The 19,624-nt window shown below is 42.3% G+C and overlaps 1 protein-coding gene across 2 annotated transcripts in view; it reads left to right on the forward strand.

The window, feature by feature from the left end:
* The window catches only part of SORCS3 (sortilin related VPS10 domain containing receptor 3), a 309,741-nt gene that overhangs the window by 246,816 nt on the left and 43,301 nt on the right, over positions 1–19,624 (forward strand). For both annotated transcript variants that reach the window (XM_074907682.1, XM_074907683.1), the window contains 3 exons: positions 4,153–4,229; positions 4,333–4,424; positions 8,997–9,104. In XM_074907682.1, coding sequence (XP_074763783.1) covers positions 4,153–4,229; positions 4,333–4,424; positions 8,997–9,104 — 277 coding nt within the window. The remainder of the gene's footprint in view (positions 1–4,152; positions 4,230–4,332; positions 4,425–8,996; positions 9,105–19,624) is intronic.

A 19,624-nucleotide genomic window follows, 5' to 3' on the forward strand; every position in this document is an offset into this window, starting at 1 on the left:
AGCTAATTCACATTAATTCGCATTTGCTATGGGCTAGGAGAAGGCATGTGGCCCCTGACTTCAAAAAAGGTAATGCCTGTCAAATATTTGTTGCTCTACAGTAACCCATATGCAGGTCTAAGCCCACACCTGAAAGGGATCATTACCAACTGGCATTACTATCTCAGCTTACTTGACATCATTACAACCATTGATGTAGGTGTCTACCTGCTTGCTGGAGTTACCATGAATGAGAATAGGATCTGTAATCATGGCTACACTCCTAGGAGGTCTGAACACTTTCCACCTTTTGAGTAGCAAGCACAGAGTTGTCACAAAGCCTGTCAGGTGAAGCCTGGACTTCACGATTGCCTGTCTTGTGCATGGCACCTACTTTCAACACTGTATTGCTCTAAGACTAGAAACACTTCATCAACACTGCATGGGTCATTGTTATTGCGGGTTGTTCTGGAAAACAGTGCTTTGGCAGGCTGTGATGTTTTAATGGCAGCCTGCTACAGTGCTTCACAGTGGCAATGACTGACCCACTGTAATTAATCTGACAATTGTCACAGGCCCTGTGTGCACACAGCATGCAGCTTAATCAGTGTGGTTGGGGCTACCAACCACACTCAGAACTCCTACAGCTCTATGGGAGCTACTGGGCTAACAAAGTGCATTCTGAATGGCTGGTGCTATTGAAAGCTGGCCTCTGAAGCAGGCAGGCTGTCCTGCCTTTTCACAGGGAGGCTTCTACATATGCTCAAATATGTCCAAATATCTTAACCGTTCTTTCTGAGGCTTAATTTATCTACTTTGTTCTGTTCAGCCTAGCAATGGCTTGCAAGTGTGTCATGTTAGCATATTGCCTATATGAATTTACAGTCTTTCTTCCAACCATTTCCATTCTCATGTCCTTCTGTTCTTCCATGTGTCTGCCAGACTAAGCCAGAACCTGAGACAGGTTCCCTTCATGACATTTATATCTCACCAAGGGAAACACCATGTGATTTCTAGTTCACTGATCCAGGACAAATGGAGCAAGATAATTTTGTTTAAACCTTCAGATCTTCCTATGCATAGCCAAGTGGAGTCATCACTTCTGGCAGGTCACACTTGCTAGATGGATGCTTAGAAGCAAGCCCTACTCATGATGCTGTGATTGCAGAGGCTTTTTTCCTTTAACCTTTCAGGAAGCAAATAGACAGCAGAACAGTGAGATTCTAGGCGTTGATCTAAATTGTTAGTAAATTAGGTTCTTTTCAAGCTGCCAGTGCATGGGATGAATGCTTTCCCAGTCTAACAATTAACCTTTAAAAGGCAGAATATAATTTCTTGCCTTACTACTTTGTACAATAAAAAGCTTAACCTATTGGGAATATACACATCTGTTTTCACAACAACAGGAACATCTCACCAAGTTGGTGAATGTGTTCCGGGATGAGCATTGCAACTTATTCTCACAGGCATTGGCTGTTCAAACCTTCTGTGTCTTAGTCTTTGATTTACAGTGGTACGTTTCCAATGATGGTTGGAAACTTGGACTCTTGATATGGAGACAGAGGTTAGATTCTTGCGAAGGGAAGAATTATGTTGTAGTATCTAATTGTACAGCTGCCAAATGCTTTTGACTTCTTTGGGACTTAGTTATGTTTGGTGGGGTCTGAATCCATGGAGCTGAAAGAAAGTAGATGAAGAGAATGAAGAAAATAATGGCATCAGTTTGCACAGGAAAACAGACAGAAAGAAGTGATAGCAACTGAATCTCACCTTTTTACTCTCTTTTCTTGCCACAGTCTGGAAATCCCTGTTTGGAAAGTTGTTTTTCCAGATTTGATATTTAAAATAAGATGATACAAAACTTACGCTTCTGCCTCTAAGTCAGTTTCTAGTTCTTGAGGGCTTCCACTCATAAGACACTGGGCCAAACAGGCCTTTGGACTGACACACTAGATTTGTGCTTGTGAACCTGGATGTCCCTATAGACTGTCCTGTATGGTTGCCCATGGCAGGTTTTCCTTGTAGCTTCAACTAAAGCAGTTGGTCACTCTTGCTGGTGTCAAGGAAGAAGGTTAGGTGGGTGGGCAGTGTGACATTTTCTACATCCTGAGCACTTATGGAAAAGCCTTTCTTGAATTGTCCTGCTTCCCTGAGCCAGAGTTTTTATTTTTTGAAACAACGCTGTTACAACAATGTGGCTAGTTGGATTCCATGATGGTGACAGGAGAGTGTCAACCTGCATCTGGGTTTTAATTTATCATTTTCCAGCATTAAATGTCAGAAATCTAATTAACATTTTCATTAGTGTGTTTTTATTATGCTCTTGTTGATGCTACAGATGTGTAAGAGTGCCACTTCTCTCTTTGCTATTTTTGAAGAAAAAATATTAGTTCTTCCTTCCTTCCATGGAAGTTACACCTACTGTAAAAAGTCTCATTTGGAAGGTATAAGAGTGGCTCACTGGCTAAAGAATTCATGGACTTTGAACAAAGTCATGGGTTTGACCACAATAGGGTGGCTGTGGGCCATTATCATTGGGAGGCCTTCTGATTTGTCTGTGTTACATCTGCCTGCTTCCTATGGGGCAGAGGTTCATGCCACCAGAATCCCACCTAGCACTGACTGAAGGCACTGTTGGCAGACGAGCCGAAAAAACTGTTCCTGGGTGACTGTGGTAGCTTTACCCTGAACCTCCGGGTGCTTTGGGATGTGGGGAGGTGAAAACGTGTTCATTTAGAGCAGACCAAACAGAATTGTTCAGTGGGCCTGGTGTTTCTGGCAATTTTAACTCTGGAAGCAGAAGCAAGATGCTGACCTTGGGGCAGTGTGGAGAATAAAGTAGTAAGATCTATTAATTGCTTGTGCAATTTTTTCAGATACTGGGCAACTTTCTCTTCAATTGGTGGATGCTCAGAGGTTGCAGAAGGCTGGGGATTTAGTCCAAGTTCATTATTTACTCTGTATTAAGGTTTATCACTGTAACATTTGAGGTTCTCTCTGCCATCTCAGGTGAAGGACCTTGGAAAATACCCTGTTTCAAGATATGAGGTAGTGTCTCCAAGTGGTGTTCTGCTTTGCTTTCTCTATGTATGGTTGAGGTTGATGTTTGAGCTTTTCATTGCATTGTTCTGATGTGTGGCATATCCATTCCCTAATACATGGTGAAGGCAAAGTAGTTCATCCTATAAGGCTGTCAGCAGAATAGTTCCCATCATAATGGAAGTTACAAGATGAAAATTAAGAACTGTACCAAATAACCAGGAAATTTAAACTCACAATTTGGGACAGCTAGGTCAATGAGAACAATCAACATAGTCTAGAATGCTGTTCTGCCTGGTCTCTCCCTCTCTGCTGCAAAATCATTTAACCCACCTTAATTCTCTGAACTGTTTCTGCCCCCAGGTGAGGTTCAAACCTAAACAAACAAGGTTTCCTTCAAGTGGAACTTATATTTCATTACATCATAGTTCTCATTAATTGAAAACTATTCGTAAACCCGGGAAGAAGCTTTGTGTATTTGACTGCAGGCTCTGAGATCAGTTAGGTATTTGAGAATTTTAACAGAATCTTGAGTAGACTTTCTAGCCCTGTAATAACAGGCTTCAGTGGGGCCTGGGTTTCACTTTTAAACTCAGCTGTATGAGTAACTTCCCTTTGAATGATCTCTTTTACACAAAAATTAGAAAAGGTAATTACGTTACCCTTGACAAAGACTGGCAGATCACAGAAATGCAACTCACCAGCCAGAGCGCAAACACTACAAGTTCAGAGAAAAATGTATATGGAATGAAATAGCTCGTAGCTGGGGACAGTGGCCACTATTCTGCTGCCAGTCTGATGATTTTTATGCACAAAATGGGCATGGGGTTTCATACGCATATTTTCAAGTATGTAGGTCCTTGACTAGAATAAGCTTGCCTTTAGTGACTTGCAGTTATGGGCAATTCTATCTGTTGGGAAAATAAGCTAACAATACTGTTTCTCCCCAGTGGCAGTTTGCAAATGGCACAGCTTTTGTAAGTGAATGTTGCCACCTGACCATGATGTTGTTTTTAGATGAAAATAGAATCAGGAACACCAAAAAATCACTGGTTGGGCCAAGTAATTTTGGTTTCTTGGAAAACTGCAGTTCTGTGTTCATCCTTACAAGAATGTCTGACACTTATGTTGCAGGCAATATTGGCTCTGAGCTCTCCTACACTGATGTTGGCGTGTTCATCTCTCCTGATGGTGGAAATTCCTGGAGACAGGTATGTTTTGCAGAGCGAAGAAAATCATGGAGCCTTTTGCTATTCTTCTTCTGAGTCTTCCCAGTGTAGTGGAGCACTTATGCAGTACCTAATTTGTTTGCAGATCTTTGAGGAGGAATACAACGTGTGGTTTCTGGACTGGGGAGGGACACTAGTTGCCATGAAACACACGTCAGTGCCCATCCGGCACATGTGGTAAGGAAACTTGTTACTTTAAGAAGATTTCCCGTTGTGGATAAGCTGACAGTTGTGCTAATATCTTTTGCATCACCTGGTCAACATCTGCTAGTGTTGACAAAATAAGCAAATGAGATCATTCTTATCTATGTTTTACCATCATTTTGGTTCTGTTGATAAATATAATGATTATTGTACTATTTTATAAATGGCTCTGTACATAATCACACACATATATGAATTATTCTTTGCACTAGTAATGTACTATGAGACTTCAGGTGAGGTTTCTTTCCCACAGACATGTATATACTGAGTGGGAAGTCATCCTTTGTGCTTCAGATATTTCTGAGATGATGGGTGTCTCATTTCTGCTCTTTGTTTACAGAATTTAGTGTTAAACAGGTAAGACAGATAGGTGGAGGAAGAGGAGAGGGCAGTAGGTGTTGATAAGGACAATAAAGATATGTTGCTAGTGTCACTGTCTCCTATAGAATTTCACTGTCAATTTCCAGAGTTACAGTGATGGCAACTGAATAGAGTTGGGGGCAGAATAGGGCAAAATGATACTGAAGATACGGTTTGGCTATAAATGGGTTATAATACTCTAAGCACTAAAGATCCCGCTCAAAATTATCCTCTCCTTAGCCTTTGCCCCTCTTGCTCCTGCACCAGCTAAGCACTGGAGAAAGGCATTGTGAAATTCAGAACTAACCTTGTTTACAGAAAATGTGTGTATTAGCATCACCTTCAGTCTCTGGTCTTGAGTGGAAGAGGGGCATGGCTAATGGACTGACCTACCCAACTTCTAATGTTGTTTAGAAGTGAATCAGTTAGAAATAGCCTTCAGAGACAAGATTTGTGCTCCTGTCTGCAAGATTGAGTCGTCTCTCAGCTTGATGGTGCTAAGCACATGTCTATCTCATGCTTTTCAGGCGGAAGAGGAAATGTGGCCTTCAGTCAAATAGAAAAAGAAAGCAATGGTGTTTGGCAGCAGTGTTAAGGTCTCCTCTACCTGAGTCATTATTGTACAAAATCCTTCAATTCAATTACAGTCATTCAGAAGCTGGAGACCTCAGGACAGGCTGTCTTTACCCATCACAAGCTTAATGTTCCAGAGATGTACCTTAAGAACATTAATGACTACTTTTTCAATATGAAAAGATTCTGGACTTAATATTCCTGACCTGACAGATGACTCTGGGATGACTGCAACATAGATTTCTGTTAAAGTCTGAGTATGTTGCATTTGAGCACATTTCTTTACCACCTGAGCTAAAGAAATTATTATTTTAGTTTTGGTGTGATAGTGGATGGTTAACCACAGGATGTATTGGCTCATATTCTTAAGGCTTTGTAATTTTTCTAGGATAGGGACACCACATGTTCTCTGTGAGGTCTGTGCCTCTGTGTGGGATTGCAAGCAAGTCATTATATGCAAAGTGAGGGTTGCAATCTTTGTCTTGCTTTTTAGTGTTCAGTAAACAGGTTGTTTGTTTTATCATAAGGAAGCCTGTTACAGTCATCACTTAATATACGTAGCCATACTGAGACAGGGCCAAGGTTAGTCTAGGCAAGCATCCTCTGGCCAACAGCCTCCATAACTGGACACAGAGGAGAGTAGTAACATGGCAGACCCACAATGATGCTTCCAGCAGACTTCAGCTTTCTGTCTGTGGTTAGAATGTGTTGTTGTGTCACTAGAAACATTTGCCTCTGATAGGTAACTCAGCCACGACTATACCTGAAGTGCCCTCAGGAAAGAGGACATCAAGACCATGTTGAAGTCTTTATACCAAACCAGGTATGAGCCAAGGCAGGAGAAGTGTGTGTTAGCCAAGGGTAGGTGTCACCAGCAATAAGTAGTACACCAGGCTGTGGCAAGTTTTGCTCTGAAGAGTGAAAGGTGAACCACTTACACGATCTACAGCTCTTTTAGTATTAACCATTTATTACTGTATTATTCAACCTAGGTGTAACTGTTTTAATTGTGTCTTACCTTGTGAAGGCTCTTTGGACATAAAAAGCACACTACATACAAGTGCCTGTGCTTAGACGCTGGCAAAGATTTGGTTCCAGGCTGACTTTCCATAGCAGCTGAGCACCCAGTTCACCTTTGTTTGGTTTGCAGAGGCTCCTTTCAGATGTTCTCCCTTCCACTGAGTCTCATGAAATGGCATGTGCAGTGCTATGAGTGCCCCACCCACTCTATTAAATGAGTAATGAATTAGAGCTGTTATCGAGAAGGTCCAACAGGTTTACTCCAAAATTGTACCCTTAGGGGCTTTGGAATTTGCTTCATATTGCCTCAGTAGGCACCTGTTTTATGGGCAGGAGTGGAATAGATTAAAGGGTACATGTATATCTATTAGTTCTCAGGCTGAGACATTGTACAATAAGTTTCATCCTGGAGAAAAGAGGGGCGGATAATTGAAAATCCAAGAGAACTTTAGCTAAGCTAATGAAGCATGCTGTTCCCCAGAAATTGAAATGCTATTTAGATAAATCAGCATGCAAGCAGAACAGCATACAAATGCACAGGTATATGGGAAGATACATACATTTAAATAAATAGATTTAGGGCAGATAAGCTTTTTGTATGCTGTTGTACTCCCAGCTTTCTGTCTTTGGTCTGTAGTCAGCTTCCTAATCTGGCAGATGTGCATTGTGAGACAGTTGAAGGTATTTTGTTAGGTGCTGTGAGAAGCAGATTATTTAGGGAGTGGTGACTGCAAGCCTTGGCACACTAGACACCTGAGGTTGGTGTAAGCTGTTGTTTATAATGCATATTACACTGGCCTCCTAGTCTTTTGGTGGCATCTCAGATAGTGTCCCCGATGCTGCCTACTTGGAGTGGGGAGGATTCGGTTCCCAGCAAGGCGCTCTCAGACACATCCAGGTGCTCAGATGCATGTACACATACACACACGTGCATGCATCCCACCCAAACTCTCCTCTCCTAGAAAACAGGGAAAGCTGCTTTTTTACTCTTACTTTAAAATGAGAAGTCTTTCCTGCTATTCAGAGAAGTAGTTTGTGCCATGATTGTCTCTTTGGTAATGTCCATGGAGGGTAATCTGTCAGCCTTCACAGCCCAAGTACCTCACGGAATTACAGAGAACTCTAACAACCGTGCTGGGAGAGGATCAAATAATTTTATAGCCAGTAAACCTTTCCACTTCTCTGTTTGTTCTTCCTTTGCTGGTATAATTTGCAGCTGAAATTCCAGGCAGAAATTTTGTGGAGAGTCTGGTGGCAGAGAGAAACTTGGTTGTTTTTAGAACTGTTCATGGGCAGCAGGTGTGGGAGCTGGATGCTGACAACCTGCAGGTTGCTGGGTGTGCATACCCTCCTCTGGCTGCTTTCTGTGGTGTTGTCAGCACAGGCTGTTGAGGTGACATGAGGACTGGTAGATCACTGGGAGCTGGGAAGCTGGGAGTCCACTGAGGTCCCTGGGACAGCAGAGCAGGATCTTGCAGCCAGGGCCCATCCCACCACCCCAGCTAGGAGCAGGGCAGCCCCAGCCCTGAGTGTCAGACAGCTCACGGGGGACAGAAACAGGCTGAGGCCAGGCGGGGACATCAGCCTGGGTGTCAGGCCCATGGCCAGGCAAGGCTGTGTCAGAGCTGGTGTCAAAGAGGCTCCTGAGCCAGGCATGGGGTGGGAGGCTGGTAAGTGGCACTAAAGCAGAGGCCACCAGAGTCCTGACCCAGTTTGCCTGCTGGTGTAGTCCATTAGCCTGTTCATCGTCTTATTCCTTTGCAGTTGTCAAGAGATAGAGAGGTTGCTGGGGTGTAGCTGAGAGCAGGGCTGGCTAACCCTCCTCTGCTAATCTAAAAGCCTGCTGTACTAACTCTAATTCAACCAAGACCTTGCCAGCTAGGTTAGGATACATGTGCTCTTCGAAAAAAACAGGAAGTAAGGTGCACAGTGGTTGTGGCTGGGGACAGATGATCAAAACCCACTGAATTACCACGGCTTGTCACTGACAGTATGAACACTATCAGCCTCTAAGGAAAATGCCTTAATTTTATCTAGCATACAACTTTGCTCAGAACTGTAACAGGCAAAGAACCCCCAGACTGTGGCTCGGTTTGGCCTCTTTCCTCTACCTCTCTGTAAAATGGAGACTACCTCTGAGATAGCATGCAAAAAAATATTAATAGGGCTAGAGAGATTGTAGCTAATGCCATATGGTGGCATTGATACATGCATGTGTGAAAATGTCCCATGGTGTTGACAGCAATTTTCATGCGTTCAGGCCAGGACTGCTTATGCTCAGTGATGCCTCATGTGAGGTGCTATTGGAGATCCAGAAGCAGGACTTGGCAATGCCCCTTGATCCCTTGAGGTCTGATGTACATCTGGAGCAAGTATATCGATGTCTTTATTGCCAGTGTTTATACTTTTTAAGACTTTGATCTTTCAGAGTACACCAAGAGCATGAATTAGTGGGCTGGGAAATGGCAAAGATTGGTGCTTGTCTATAAATCTAGCTGCTGGAGCTTGCAGACCTTAGCCAACATTTAATTGCTGCAGTTGCTCTAGAGTAAGTCTTCTTATGTGTATATATCTTGTCTGCTTCTATCCCAGGGTGAGTTTTGATGAGGGAAGATCCTGGAGTAAATACAGTTTCACATCAACACCACTTTTTGTGGATGGATCCCTTGTAGACCCTGGCATAGAGACCCAGATAATGACGTAAGTATAGCAGCTCTTAACTTTTTTAAAATGTGATGTCAGAAGGCTGCATGGAGATCCCCAAGTGCATGGTGAGCCTCATGGTGTGTAGTGCAGCATTGTGTAGCTACACATGTGGTATTTCATGAAGGCATGGTGCTGTTTTGTGGTTTTCGCAGATGGTCTCCACAGGTGGAGAGTCCATGCATCATGTGGCAAACAGATGCCCTGATCTATAGTTGGCAACAGTCTGTCTTGGAGTAAGAGCTTGGACTAGTGACATCCAGAGGTCCCTTCTCATAAATTGCTGAGATTGAGTTCCTTGGATCTGATGGCCCATAGACTGCAGTGCTCCTCAGAAGCCCAGAGATCTTTATGGTTGCACCTAATGTCAGTTCTGCCCTTGCTCCGGTTGTGCAGCTTGACTGTCTTTTTAGACTGCTGCTGTTTGGGGGTATATGAATATCCCCAAACCTTGTTGGTTGACATCTGCATTGTGGGCTTTATGTCTGGTTTTAGTTCAAGCTAAAGGTGTTCTTAGTGTGCATATGCAGAGCTGAGCTCAGAACAACCTTCCTGATCTGGGATGTATTATGCTATGATTCATCCATGCCATGGAAAGAAGAGACTGAATTAGCACGGAAGGTGCTTGGACCTTTTCCTCCCAAGAGGACTGAATCACCGGGTAATGCTGGTGGAATTGGTGGAGTAATGTTGGTCCAAGAACAGGTCAGGATCTGAGTTTAACCACCAGAGGAGAGAGGGAACTTTTTAAGTTCAAAGGAATCTTCAAAGAGTCATCCGACCTCTTGCACAAAGCTGATCAGAACACTCTGCTCTGAAATTCTGAACAAAGCAAGGACTACATGCACTGCCTTTATTGCTTGAAAAAGATCAAAAAGCAAGGTGGCTAAGATGCCTTAGACTGTGGCATGCCCGAGAAGCATATCTGCACTGGCATGAAGGAGTGCTGGAGTGCTTCTGGTTAATCACATCAGACACTGTTGCAGTACTCCAACTCGGGCAGGAGATATACTGTGAATGTCACCTTGCAGTCAGTTTGCGTTTCCTGCACCAACACCTGAAGTTCCTGCATATTTTCGCTGCTTGCAAGAGAAAAGAGATTCAGGCCCAGTATATTTTCTTCTAGGCTTCAGTCCATCTGCTTACTTATGTGGCAGAAATGTGTAGGTGGATCTCATTGCTGGTGTCACAGGTAGTGACAGACTGAGAGTAGACTGCTGGGTATGCTTGTCATCAGTTTCTGAGGAAGCTTGGATCAGATGACAGTTGTGTATCTTGCGCATTTCTGCTAGTGATTTGAATTTATTCCAAGTGGATTGTGTGATTTGTGTTGGTATACCTTTGAAAAAACAGACCGACATCAGCCTTACACAAACATAAGTGACTGTGTGGTGAGGAGTGGTCTATACTTGCAGTTGAGCTCACCTTAGCTGTACAAAAGGAGCTGGGGAGAAATCCTCTTCCGGCAAAGGGTCATTTGAGTTGGCTTCTTTGCGATCTACTCCATGACAAAAGAAGTGTGTTGGTGCTGTAGTTGTGGGAGGATCAGCAAGGTGTAGCCAGTTCCTGTATAGCCCATCTATATCACCTGTGCTAGTGTCCTAGGAAGGCCAGGCTAAATAATTATGGTTGTCCTTTATGTCTATAGAGCATAGGAGTGGCACTCTTGTTTCCCAAACAGTGCTGTGGCAGGATGAGGCAGCCTCTGTGTCTATGTCACAGACACTTGTTGAGATTTTATTGCAGTAGAGGTGGTATTAATTCTGGTAGGGTTGGTAGTTTTTTCTTTACTCCCAAACCGTGCCTTGGCTTTGGCTTTTTCCTCGTGAAAGTAAGTGCTTGTTTGTGTAGAAGAATGTATCTGTTCATCTGCTACCTTTCTGTCTGCAAATAATGCCCCTGTTTTTGCAAAGAGCAAAACACAACAGCATATGATATACCTGTGAACCTTTTCATAAGACTGCTGTGAGAATCCTCACAATTACATGCCAATCCTCAGCTAAAGATTAGAGCCTCATTCTGTTCAGTCTACACATACTTCTACAAATGCAGCAATAATGTGTCACTTTTGGTGTTGGTTAATTCGGTGTTTTTCTGTGAAATTCTTTGTGCAGTGCACAATGTGTATCACTTTCCAGCCACACACACATGCAGACACACACACATACAGGTGAAGAGAGAGGGATCTGAGCTCAAGTAAATCTACACATCAGCACCTTCATTGAAATCAATGAAGCTAATCAGTTGCAACTAGCTATGGATTTACCCCATTTACTTTATAAATCAATGCAGTTTTCTTTTGAGATGAAACATGCATTTTAAATCTAAGGTTATTGTTACTTACATTTTTGTAGTCTTCTGATGGAGAACGTAGGAAGTGAGTTACCTTGCTGAATATTGTGTATCAGCTTTGTTGAGAGCTAACTCTTTTTCTTCTGAAATTTTGACAGGTGTATTATTATTGCTATTGTTATTGTTCTTATTATTATGGCCATCATTAGCAATTTTGAAAACTGTTCTTAATAGTCTGTAAAAGCCATACAAAGAAATTTCACATGATACTTGCCATAAATGTTTTGAGAAATTCCTTTTCACAGCGTTAAAGGAACTGAGGAGGAAAGAGCCCATTTATAAAGCCTGTATGCAAACCACTTCTATGCAGACCACTTAGGTATTTCTTGCAATGAGAATTTTAGTGAACTCATCTGCAAAGGCAGTGTAGGATCATGCTGAGCTTGTGGAAAGCTTTGGCTGAGAAGAAATCAATGCCTTGCTATTGCTACTGGCCATCCTCTGAACAAAGATAACACATGGTGGTGGGAGGTACATGGAATTCGTGTTTGCAGGTAGAAATCCCAATGATTTCAAGAAGCTGATGAGACGAGCACAACAGTTTGGGATTAACATCCCCCAGCTGACGATGGGATCAGTGGGAGCACGTAGAGAAGAAGCAGAGCTGAGGCAGAGCAACTAAGACTGTGTTTATGTTTGTGTATCACCAAACTGGGTAGCTTAGTGTCTTTTAAAGATTTGTCTTTCATCCTGGAAAGTGCAAGATAGTTCATCTAGTGGTCTTGGCTAATTCCTGTTAGTGAAAATTTTGTCCATTAATTTGTATCAAAGTGGTCTGTGTTAAACTACTTCCAAAACATAATATTCTGAGGGAAATGTGTATTAAATAGTCATTACACTCCAACTATTATTAATGTATTGCATTATTAACAATATTATTATAGTACTATCTTATTAAAATCAGTATATCAGTAGAATGACTATTATTCCCAACCTTCATTTTGTGGCACATCCTGTGAGGGGCTCCCTGGGCTGTAGGAAGCAGCAACAGTTTTAGCACATGATTTCACACCACTTCATGGCTGTTATGTGAACAGTTGCAGTATCTGTACTGTACAAGCATCCTGGGCGTTCTAGATCTTCTGTGTTTTGTGCTGTGTATACATGTCTTAAGACAGTCCTAAGGAACTTATCAATATGGTAAAATCTGTAGATTTGCATGTAGGGGCATTATATGATTCCGAATACCTTAGTGTACTTTGAATGGGGAACAGTTTTTAGTGGGGAATTGGACAAGATGTCTTGCAGATGTCCGTTCCAACCTAAAGTATTCTATGTTTTTTTTATTTCATGCTGCTGTAAGGATGCGAGAATGAGTTATTTCCTTACAAGCATAGCTGAGTGGGCTCTACTAAGAATGTAGTTTTGTGACACACAGGGAAGTACCATGAGACTGTGTGAGCTGGTCTAACTTAGAGCTACTGCCTAACCCAGGTGAATCCACTCTCTCTTCCTCCATTCCTGGCTGATCATCCACTTCTGCAGTTCCTTTCACTGTTGTTTTGACACTCATCTCATCTGACAAGATGGTCAGCTCAGCCCCCTTAGTGTCACAGCACTTCAAGGGGTGTGTACCAAAGCACATCACAGTGTTTGGTGGTGAGGAAAGCAGCTGTAGAAAAACAAAAGGTCCTTTAGAAAAATAATGCAAATACATAAGGGTGATGCGTTAGGCAGGCTCTTAGGTGAATGCTAATGAATGCCTAGGAAGCACTAGTCTTTTTCAGTTCTGCAGTTTTCTAAACTTCTGTCCTGTAGCCCTCATTGGCGACTAGTATATCTTTTAATGATTTCATGTTCTAATGGGTCAGATCTAACATTTCTGTGTTGACAGGCTGTAGGCACAGCATGTTACTTGCCTGAGGTTGTCCACCAGGGAAAAGGAATCAGATCGTATTCTCCTTCTAGTCGGTTGTGATATATCTGAACAGAAGCAGTATTTGCTCTAGAGAGTTGCTATTCTGTACCATTCAAATCAGAGACAAGATGTTTTTGTGGGTCCAGAGAAGGGCTTTGTGTTGTTCCAGCTCTGACTCATAATTACTATGACTGCCACTTCATCTCCTGTGCTAAGCACCTCTCCAAACCTACCTATTAAGAGAAATAACCTTTTTACTTCACAGCCCTGCAGAGCTTTGCTATCATTTTAGTAGACTCATTATACATGTGTGTGTGCAGACACTCATTTATAGATGGGGATCATTAAATTTGTCTGTGCTGATAAATATATATTTATGTAGACACACCCACATGTGTGTATATAAATATATATGTGTTTCTATGTACGTATACTTAATGATCCATATATAACTGTGTATGCATCATTGAGCATTAACATTTTCAGTGAGAGGATTTAATACAAGCTAGTCTCCAAAATTGCTGTGACTGCTGCCCTTGTCTATGTGTATGTTAGAAAATGTTCCTGATTGTAAATGAATAGGTTATGAGCCCTGGCCCTCGTTTACCTGATCATGCAGCTTTACCAGAGATGAAGTGGGAGCATTTATCTTCTAGGAGACCCACAAAATTACTGGCAATCCATCACTGAGTGGCAGAAGAGTGGGGCAGAATGAATAAATAATTGAGAAATGTTGGATGTAAGATGGATGCCTGGAAAGGTTTGAGGTGAGAAAGAGAACATTAAGAGCACAGACCATACTGGGTCAGACCAGAGATCCCTTTAGCTCAGTTCCATGCTCCAACAGTAGCAAGCAGAGGATGCTAAAAATACATATTTAAAAAAAAAAAAAAAAAATTATGATTCTCTTGTTCACTTTTCTCATTTACAGAGCTTTACATAAAAGGGACTGTCTTGGCCAAATATCGTATTCTTTGTATTTCTAAGACATACATTATTCTTTTCTATTTTTTGAGGGTTTTTTCCTTAAATCCCTTTAAAATTTCAGCAGTCACATTATCATGTGGCCAGGAGTTCCGTGAGTTAATTCTTATTCTGAAGAACTGACTGATTTGTGGAAGACATCATCAAAGTAAGTACAGGTATGAAGGCAACATGAACAGATTCCGATTAGCACTCAGCAGATATTCGGGAGACTGAGTATGAGAGAGGGGCAACAGTTCCCAGGTCCAAGCTCCCACTGAGTTCAAAATTACATGGGAGCCAAGAGTCATTTTCCTGTCACTTTCTGATAAGGTGATTATCATCTGTCGTCTTTAAGCCAGGCAACATTCACTGCCTTCTGCTCAAGTCTTGCTGTCACATTTAAAAGCTGATACAGGAAAGAAGATTACAAGCTGACACAATGTCCTTGAAAGTTTCTGCCCCTTTGCTTAGGGGTAAGGGGAGCTGTGGATCTGCCACCTCTGAGTGGTTGTGCTGAGAAAAGTGAGGTGAAAACAAAGGGGTGATAGAAAATAATGCCTTTGCTGGGATGTGGTCAGGGAAATTGGCTGCTCCTCCAGGGAATATGCTGGGCCACCCTTCACCCTCCGTAACTGGCACCCCTAAAAAGAGAAAGAAGCTGTCTGAATATTTTCTTCTGCAACTTCTGCTGCTGCAAAGCTCAACAGAGGATTTGGTGAAGAGGGAATCTGGAGGAAAGATTTCACCAGATGTCTGTAGAAAGCTAAATCCAACTTGCAGCTTCCAGCAGAAGAGCTCATGTGGGGGTGGCTGTGGTGAAGGATTCTGAACTCTATCCTTAGTTATCGTTATATCTTTTGGGACCCAGGCCAGCCTGTGCATTCTCTCAGGCCTGCCAAAACTGTGGGACTTTTGAAAGATTGGAGGGCAGATTTCAAAACTTGGCTTACCCAAGTTGTGTAGGTACCATTAGATACCTACAAAGGACTGGTAGGTTTTACTTCTTGTCCCCATTGTAGTTTTATCTCACACTTTAGTTTTCCTTTCTTTTTATGTTTATTGCAATATCTGTTTGTGGTACAACTGGCTTTATTATTGTCTATGGATTTTACTGCAAGGCTCTGATATATCCTTGTGAGTTCATTGCATTGTCCTCATTCATGGGGCTGTGCAAACTGCAGTGTGTAAACCTACATAAGGACTCTTTATGAGGATCCATGAAATTAAAATGAATCTGTGAAAATAATGACTTCACACAGAAAGAAAAGTAAAATTCAGAACTTATCTGAGAACAAAAATTGCAAATACAATAATTAAGTTAGGAAACCAAAATGAAACGATATCGGCGTTTGCTGTAGTGAACTGCATTCCTGTATCATCTAATCTAATTTCAAAACCTTCTGGAAGTAATGAATAGCTGGGACTTTGTGAGAAAAATTATCATTCTGCTAATGCCATCAAGTGACTTTACAATGGACAAGAAAATGTGTGTTATAGGAATTCCCATTTTATCCCAGCAGATGATCAGTTTATACCCTGGAGCAAGACAGTTGATTACCCATATCATTATCTTTGTTTGCAAGACTTAAAAACATTATTAATGATCACAGATTAATCAATGTCACTTCCTCCTCCCATCTCCCTCCCTACCAGAGGAGTATTCTATTTGTTCGTCTTTGGATTGCTGCATGAATTCACCTAAACATCCCACAGAGGCACAATATTGATTATGTGGCTGATACCTGCAGTATGAGCTGAGGTATTTCTGTGGCACTTGAATAGACAAATCAGATGATGAGAACAACTGCTTAGAGTAATCTTTCTCAGACAGTATTGCGTGATTTATTGGGCCTTAAAAGAGGATGTCTGTGACCTGAGATCAGTTCCCAGAAGTTGTGCCATGTACTTGAAGATTCCTGGCAGAAGCCATAACACATGAAGAAGGCACTGGGCTTTGTGGCAAGTATTGTCTGTCTCTGGCTTTCTGGGGCAAACATTACTCTCACTGGAGTCGAGTGCTATTTATGGACAGTAGATCCAATATTATCCTAAAGAAATCAGCATTGTTAGTTGTATTCTGCAGGTAGGGAAATTGAGGCAGAATGAGGGACATGCCTGTGGTCAGCCACTCAGCAGACTGTCATGTGGAGATCTTGGCATTAAATCAGGTCTCCTGAGTCCCAGATAAGTACCCACTGTGCAGATTTTTCCCATTCCTCAGGGGGAAGGAGGTGATGAGTCATGTCTGTAATGCTCAGACAAGGTGGATGGAGAAGTAAGCATGTGCAGGGAAGAGGACTAGAAAAAGGTGTGCTGGATGAAGGTTTTATTCACTGAAGTAAATAAAAAAAACCCTTACAGAAGGAGCCAAGATGAGCAGCAGGCTGATACATGATTTCTTTTCCTTAAGTAAAAGGACAAGGTTTGCCTGATGACAATACAACCAAGATATTCTCATCTAGAGGCTAAAATGCTTTGTTTCTTTTGCTTTTAAGTAAGGACAGATGGATTATAGGTCCTGTGCTGTCATCCTGCTAGCAGCTGGGCTGGGTTATAGAAAGCACTCAGGCCTGGTGTGGGGTGCACAGCTGGGGTAGGGTGCTGTGCACACATACATTCCTCGGAGTTTTTCACCTTTCCATTAGAGCAAGCCATGAAATATTCTGGTGCCCCGATCCCACCAGCCCTCAGGGGACTGAGAAACCATATGGCCTCAGCACCCTTTCGTCTCAGCCTGGCCCTGATCCTGCACAGGGCAGAGGGTGGTCCAGCACACCAGCTTTTGTGGGCGCTGGGAAGGCTCAGTGCTGGGTTGGCTGCAGACTGCATTCTAACAGATTTTTCATCATTGGTCTGTAAAGAGTGGTGCAGAGCAGCTCTCCAGAGGAGCCATGCTATAGTTTGAGGCATCTCACATAGTTCAGGTAGTGCTACAAACCTTTATTCCTAAGGTGAGTTTGTCCTTATTTGATCATTGTACATAGTTTCCTTGTTTCATGCTCCCTTTTACCAAAACCTGTGAAAATTCCCCTACTATAACTGGTCAACCACTTCATCACGCTGTTGCCCAGCCAGGTACAGAACTCATCCCCTCTCTGAGCCGCCTTCTCTCTGATACCCCATGCTAGGCAAAGATTGTCACCCTGCTCCACCACAGACTGTCCTGTCATGTGTGTTTGGAGCTTACCTGTTCTGAGCAATGGCTTCCACATTTCTGTTGGACACCTCTGGTTGGAAATCTGCTGATTCATAGGATGAAAGATTGAAATGACTGAACATGCTGTGTTATCCAGCTTCTGGCAAAGGGGCAGCACCTGCCTCTCAGTGGAGGAAACACTCAGATTGCTGATACCTGCCAGTATCTTTTCCAGAAGAGGGAGGCAGCATGTTCAGGTTTCATAGCTGTCAGTAACTGGTTGTCTTTCATGAGTGCTTCGAAGAAGAGAGAGAACACTTCTGAAAAACAGCATTAAAAATTAACATGCTTTCTCATCCCCCTTACCAGGTGTCTCTCATTCCCTTTCATGTTGCTGAGATTTCTTTTCAAGCAATTGTCATGTAAAGTGGTTTGGGAACATTGGCAATAAATTTTTTAGAGACCAGATTTCAAAAGGTTTGGTTTGTCATTTAGTAAGTTCTTATTTTGATAGCAGTTTTTATTAAAAAAAAAAAAATAAGAAAAATATCCCTGTCTCCCCCATTGCTTTGTGCAGTATTTGTGTGGCTAATGGAGAAATTGAGCCCAAACTGTAGGGCTGCTTTGTAATTACACATTCTGGAGATTACTTACTAATTGCACTTGGCATTACTTGCTAACTAAAAGATCATGCTGTACTATGTCATTTGCAGTGGTATTCCTCTTCTGCTGGTACTTTAAAGGAAGTGCCCATTGAGCTGATGAATAATCTAGGATTGTTTTCCAAGCTGAGAATAGGGTCTGCCATGATTGTACTGCAGGATTTTTATTGCAAAATTTTGTTTTTTCTCTGTATTCACAGAAACTCTCTTCCCCTGCCCCATCTCCTCTTTCCCTCCTGACCTGGAATCTGGCAGTGGTACAGCTTTCCATGACCAGTTCAGTGTGAATGGCTAGTCAGTGAGCTCTGGCCAACACTTTGAATTTCTCTTCGGTGTAAAAACTCCATGTCATGGCATTCAGTTTCACTTGGAAATGGGAATAAACCACTTCTTTCAGATTTCATCCGCATGAGAAATTCTGTGAAATTCTCGTTTGACCCTTTCCCTTGGGAAAAAGAATACAGATCAAGATTTTTTTTGAACAAATTTGTCATCGTGCAAGCTGCTGTCTGCTGTTGGTGTATTCTTGGGAGTTTCACTGCTGGTTTTAGTCCCTCTGAATCATAGGAGTAGAACAAGGCCTTGTGTCTGAGATGGTCTATGGGAATTACGCTAATTTGCACCAGGCAGGATTACAACAGCCCTGAATCATCACCCAGTTGCCCTCAGGCTACTGTTCCTAGTTAACAGGTCAGCCAAAGGCAACTGAATTAAAAGCGCCGAAGTGGCTCTTAAAGACCACTTGTTGGCAATTGCACACCTTTCCAGTGTCATCTTTCATCTTTTATGTTTCCTTTGTTTCCAGTCTCTTGCTCCTTGCATCATCTTGCCAGTCATAAGACAGTATAACTCTCCCTCTCCCTCTTCCACTCTCCCTAATTGCTGATCTGTGTCTCTTCCAATTAGGTTCTACCGCCTTGTCTCAGTCCCTTTCCATCCAATTTCCATGTAACTGGTGACCTTCTTTAACGCTAATTCCATCTAAACCCTAATAAAAAACGATCAGGACGTTACACAGCCTATTTGGTTTTCTCTAAAGTCATGATTTATGTTTAATTCATGGGGAAGTAGCTCATCTCTCAGTTCCCATTCATAAAACCTAACCCTGCCAGCACAATTTGCAACTGCTTGTGTGGTTTTGACCCTAACACCTCAGCCTGCACATAAGAGCTAGTCTTGCTTTACTGATACTTTCTTACACACAGATGGCTTCAGATCCAGATTTTATAACAGTCCCTCTTTTTTGTGTGAAATTTTCAACATTTTATTGTCTCAGAAGCTATAAATGTCAACATGTGATGGAAGTACATTAATGTACCAAGTCCTTCTGTAAGTGTGTGTGCTGAGTCAGGATCTCTAGCACAGGCTCACCATTTTCTCAGGTAATACAGGCCCAGGGTAGCCTGGCTAGTGGGGAGAAAAGTCCAGACCAAACCAATTATGGAAATGAGAGAACCTTGTACAGGGACACAGACAGTTCTGAGTTAGAGCTACCATGTTTGTCTGGATCTTAACTTTCTGCTAGGCCATCGCCTCCACCTCT

Source organism: Athene noctua, chromosome 5, assembly GCF_965140245.1.
Source record: "Athene noctua chromosome 5, bAthNoc1.hap1.1, whole genome shotgun sequence".
NCBI classification, from domain to species: domain Eukaryota; kingdom Metazoa; phylum Chordata; class Aves; order Strigiformes; family Strigidae; genus Athene; species Athene noctua.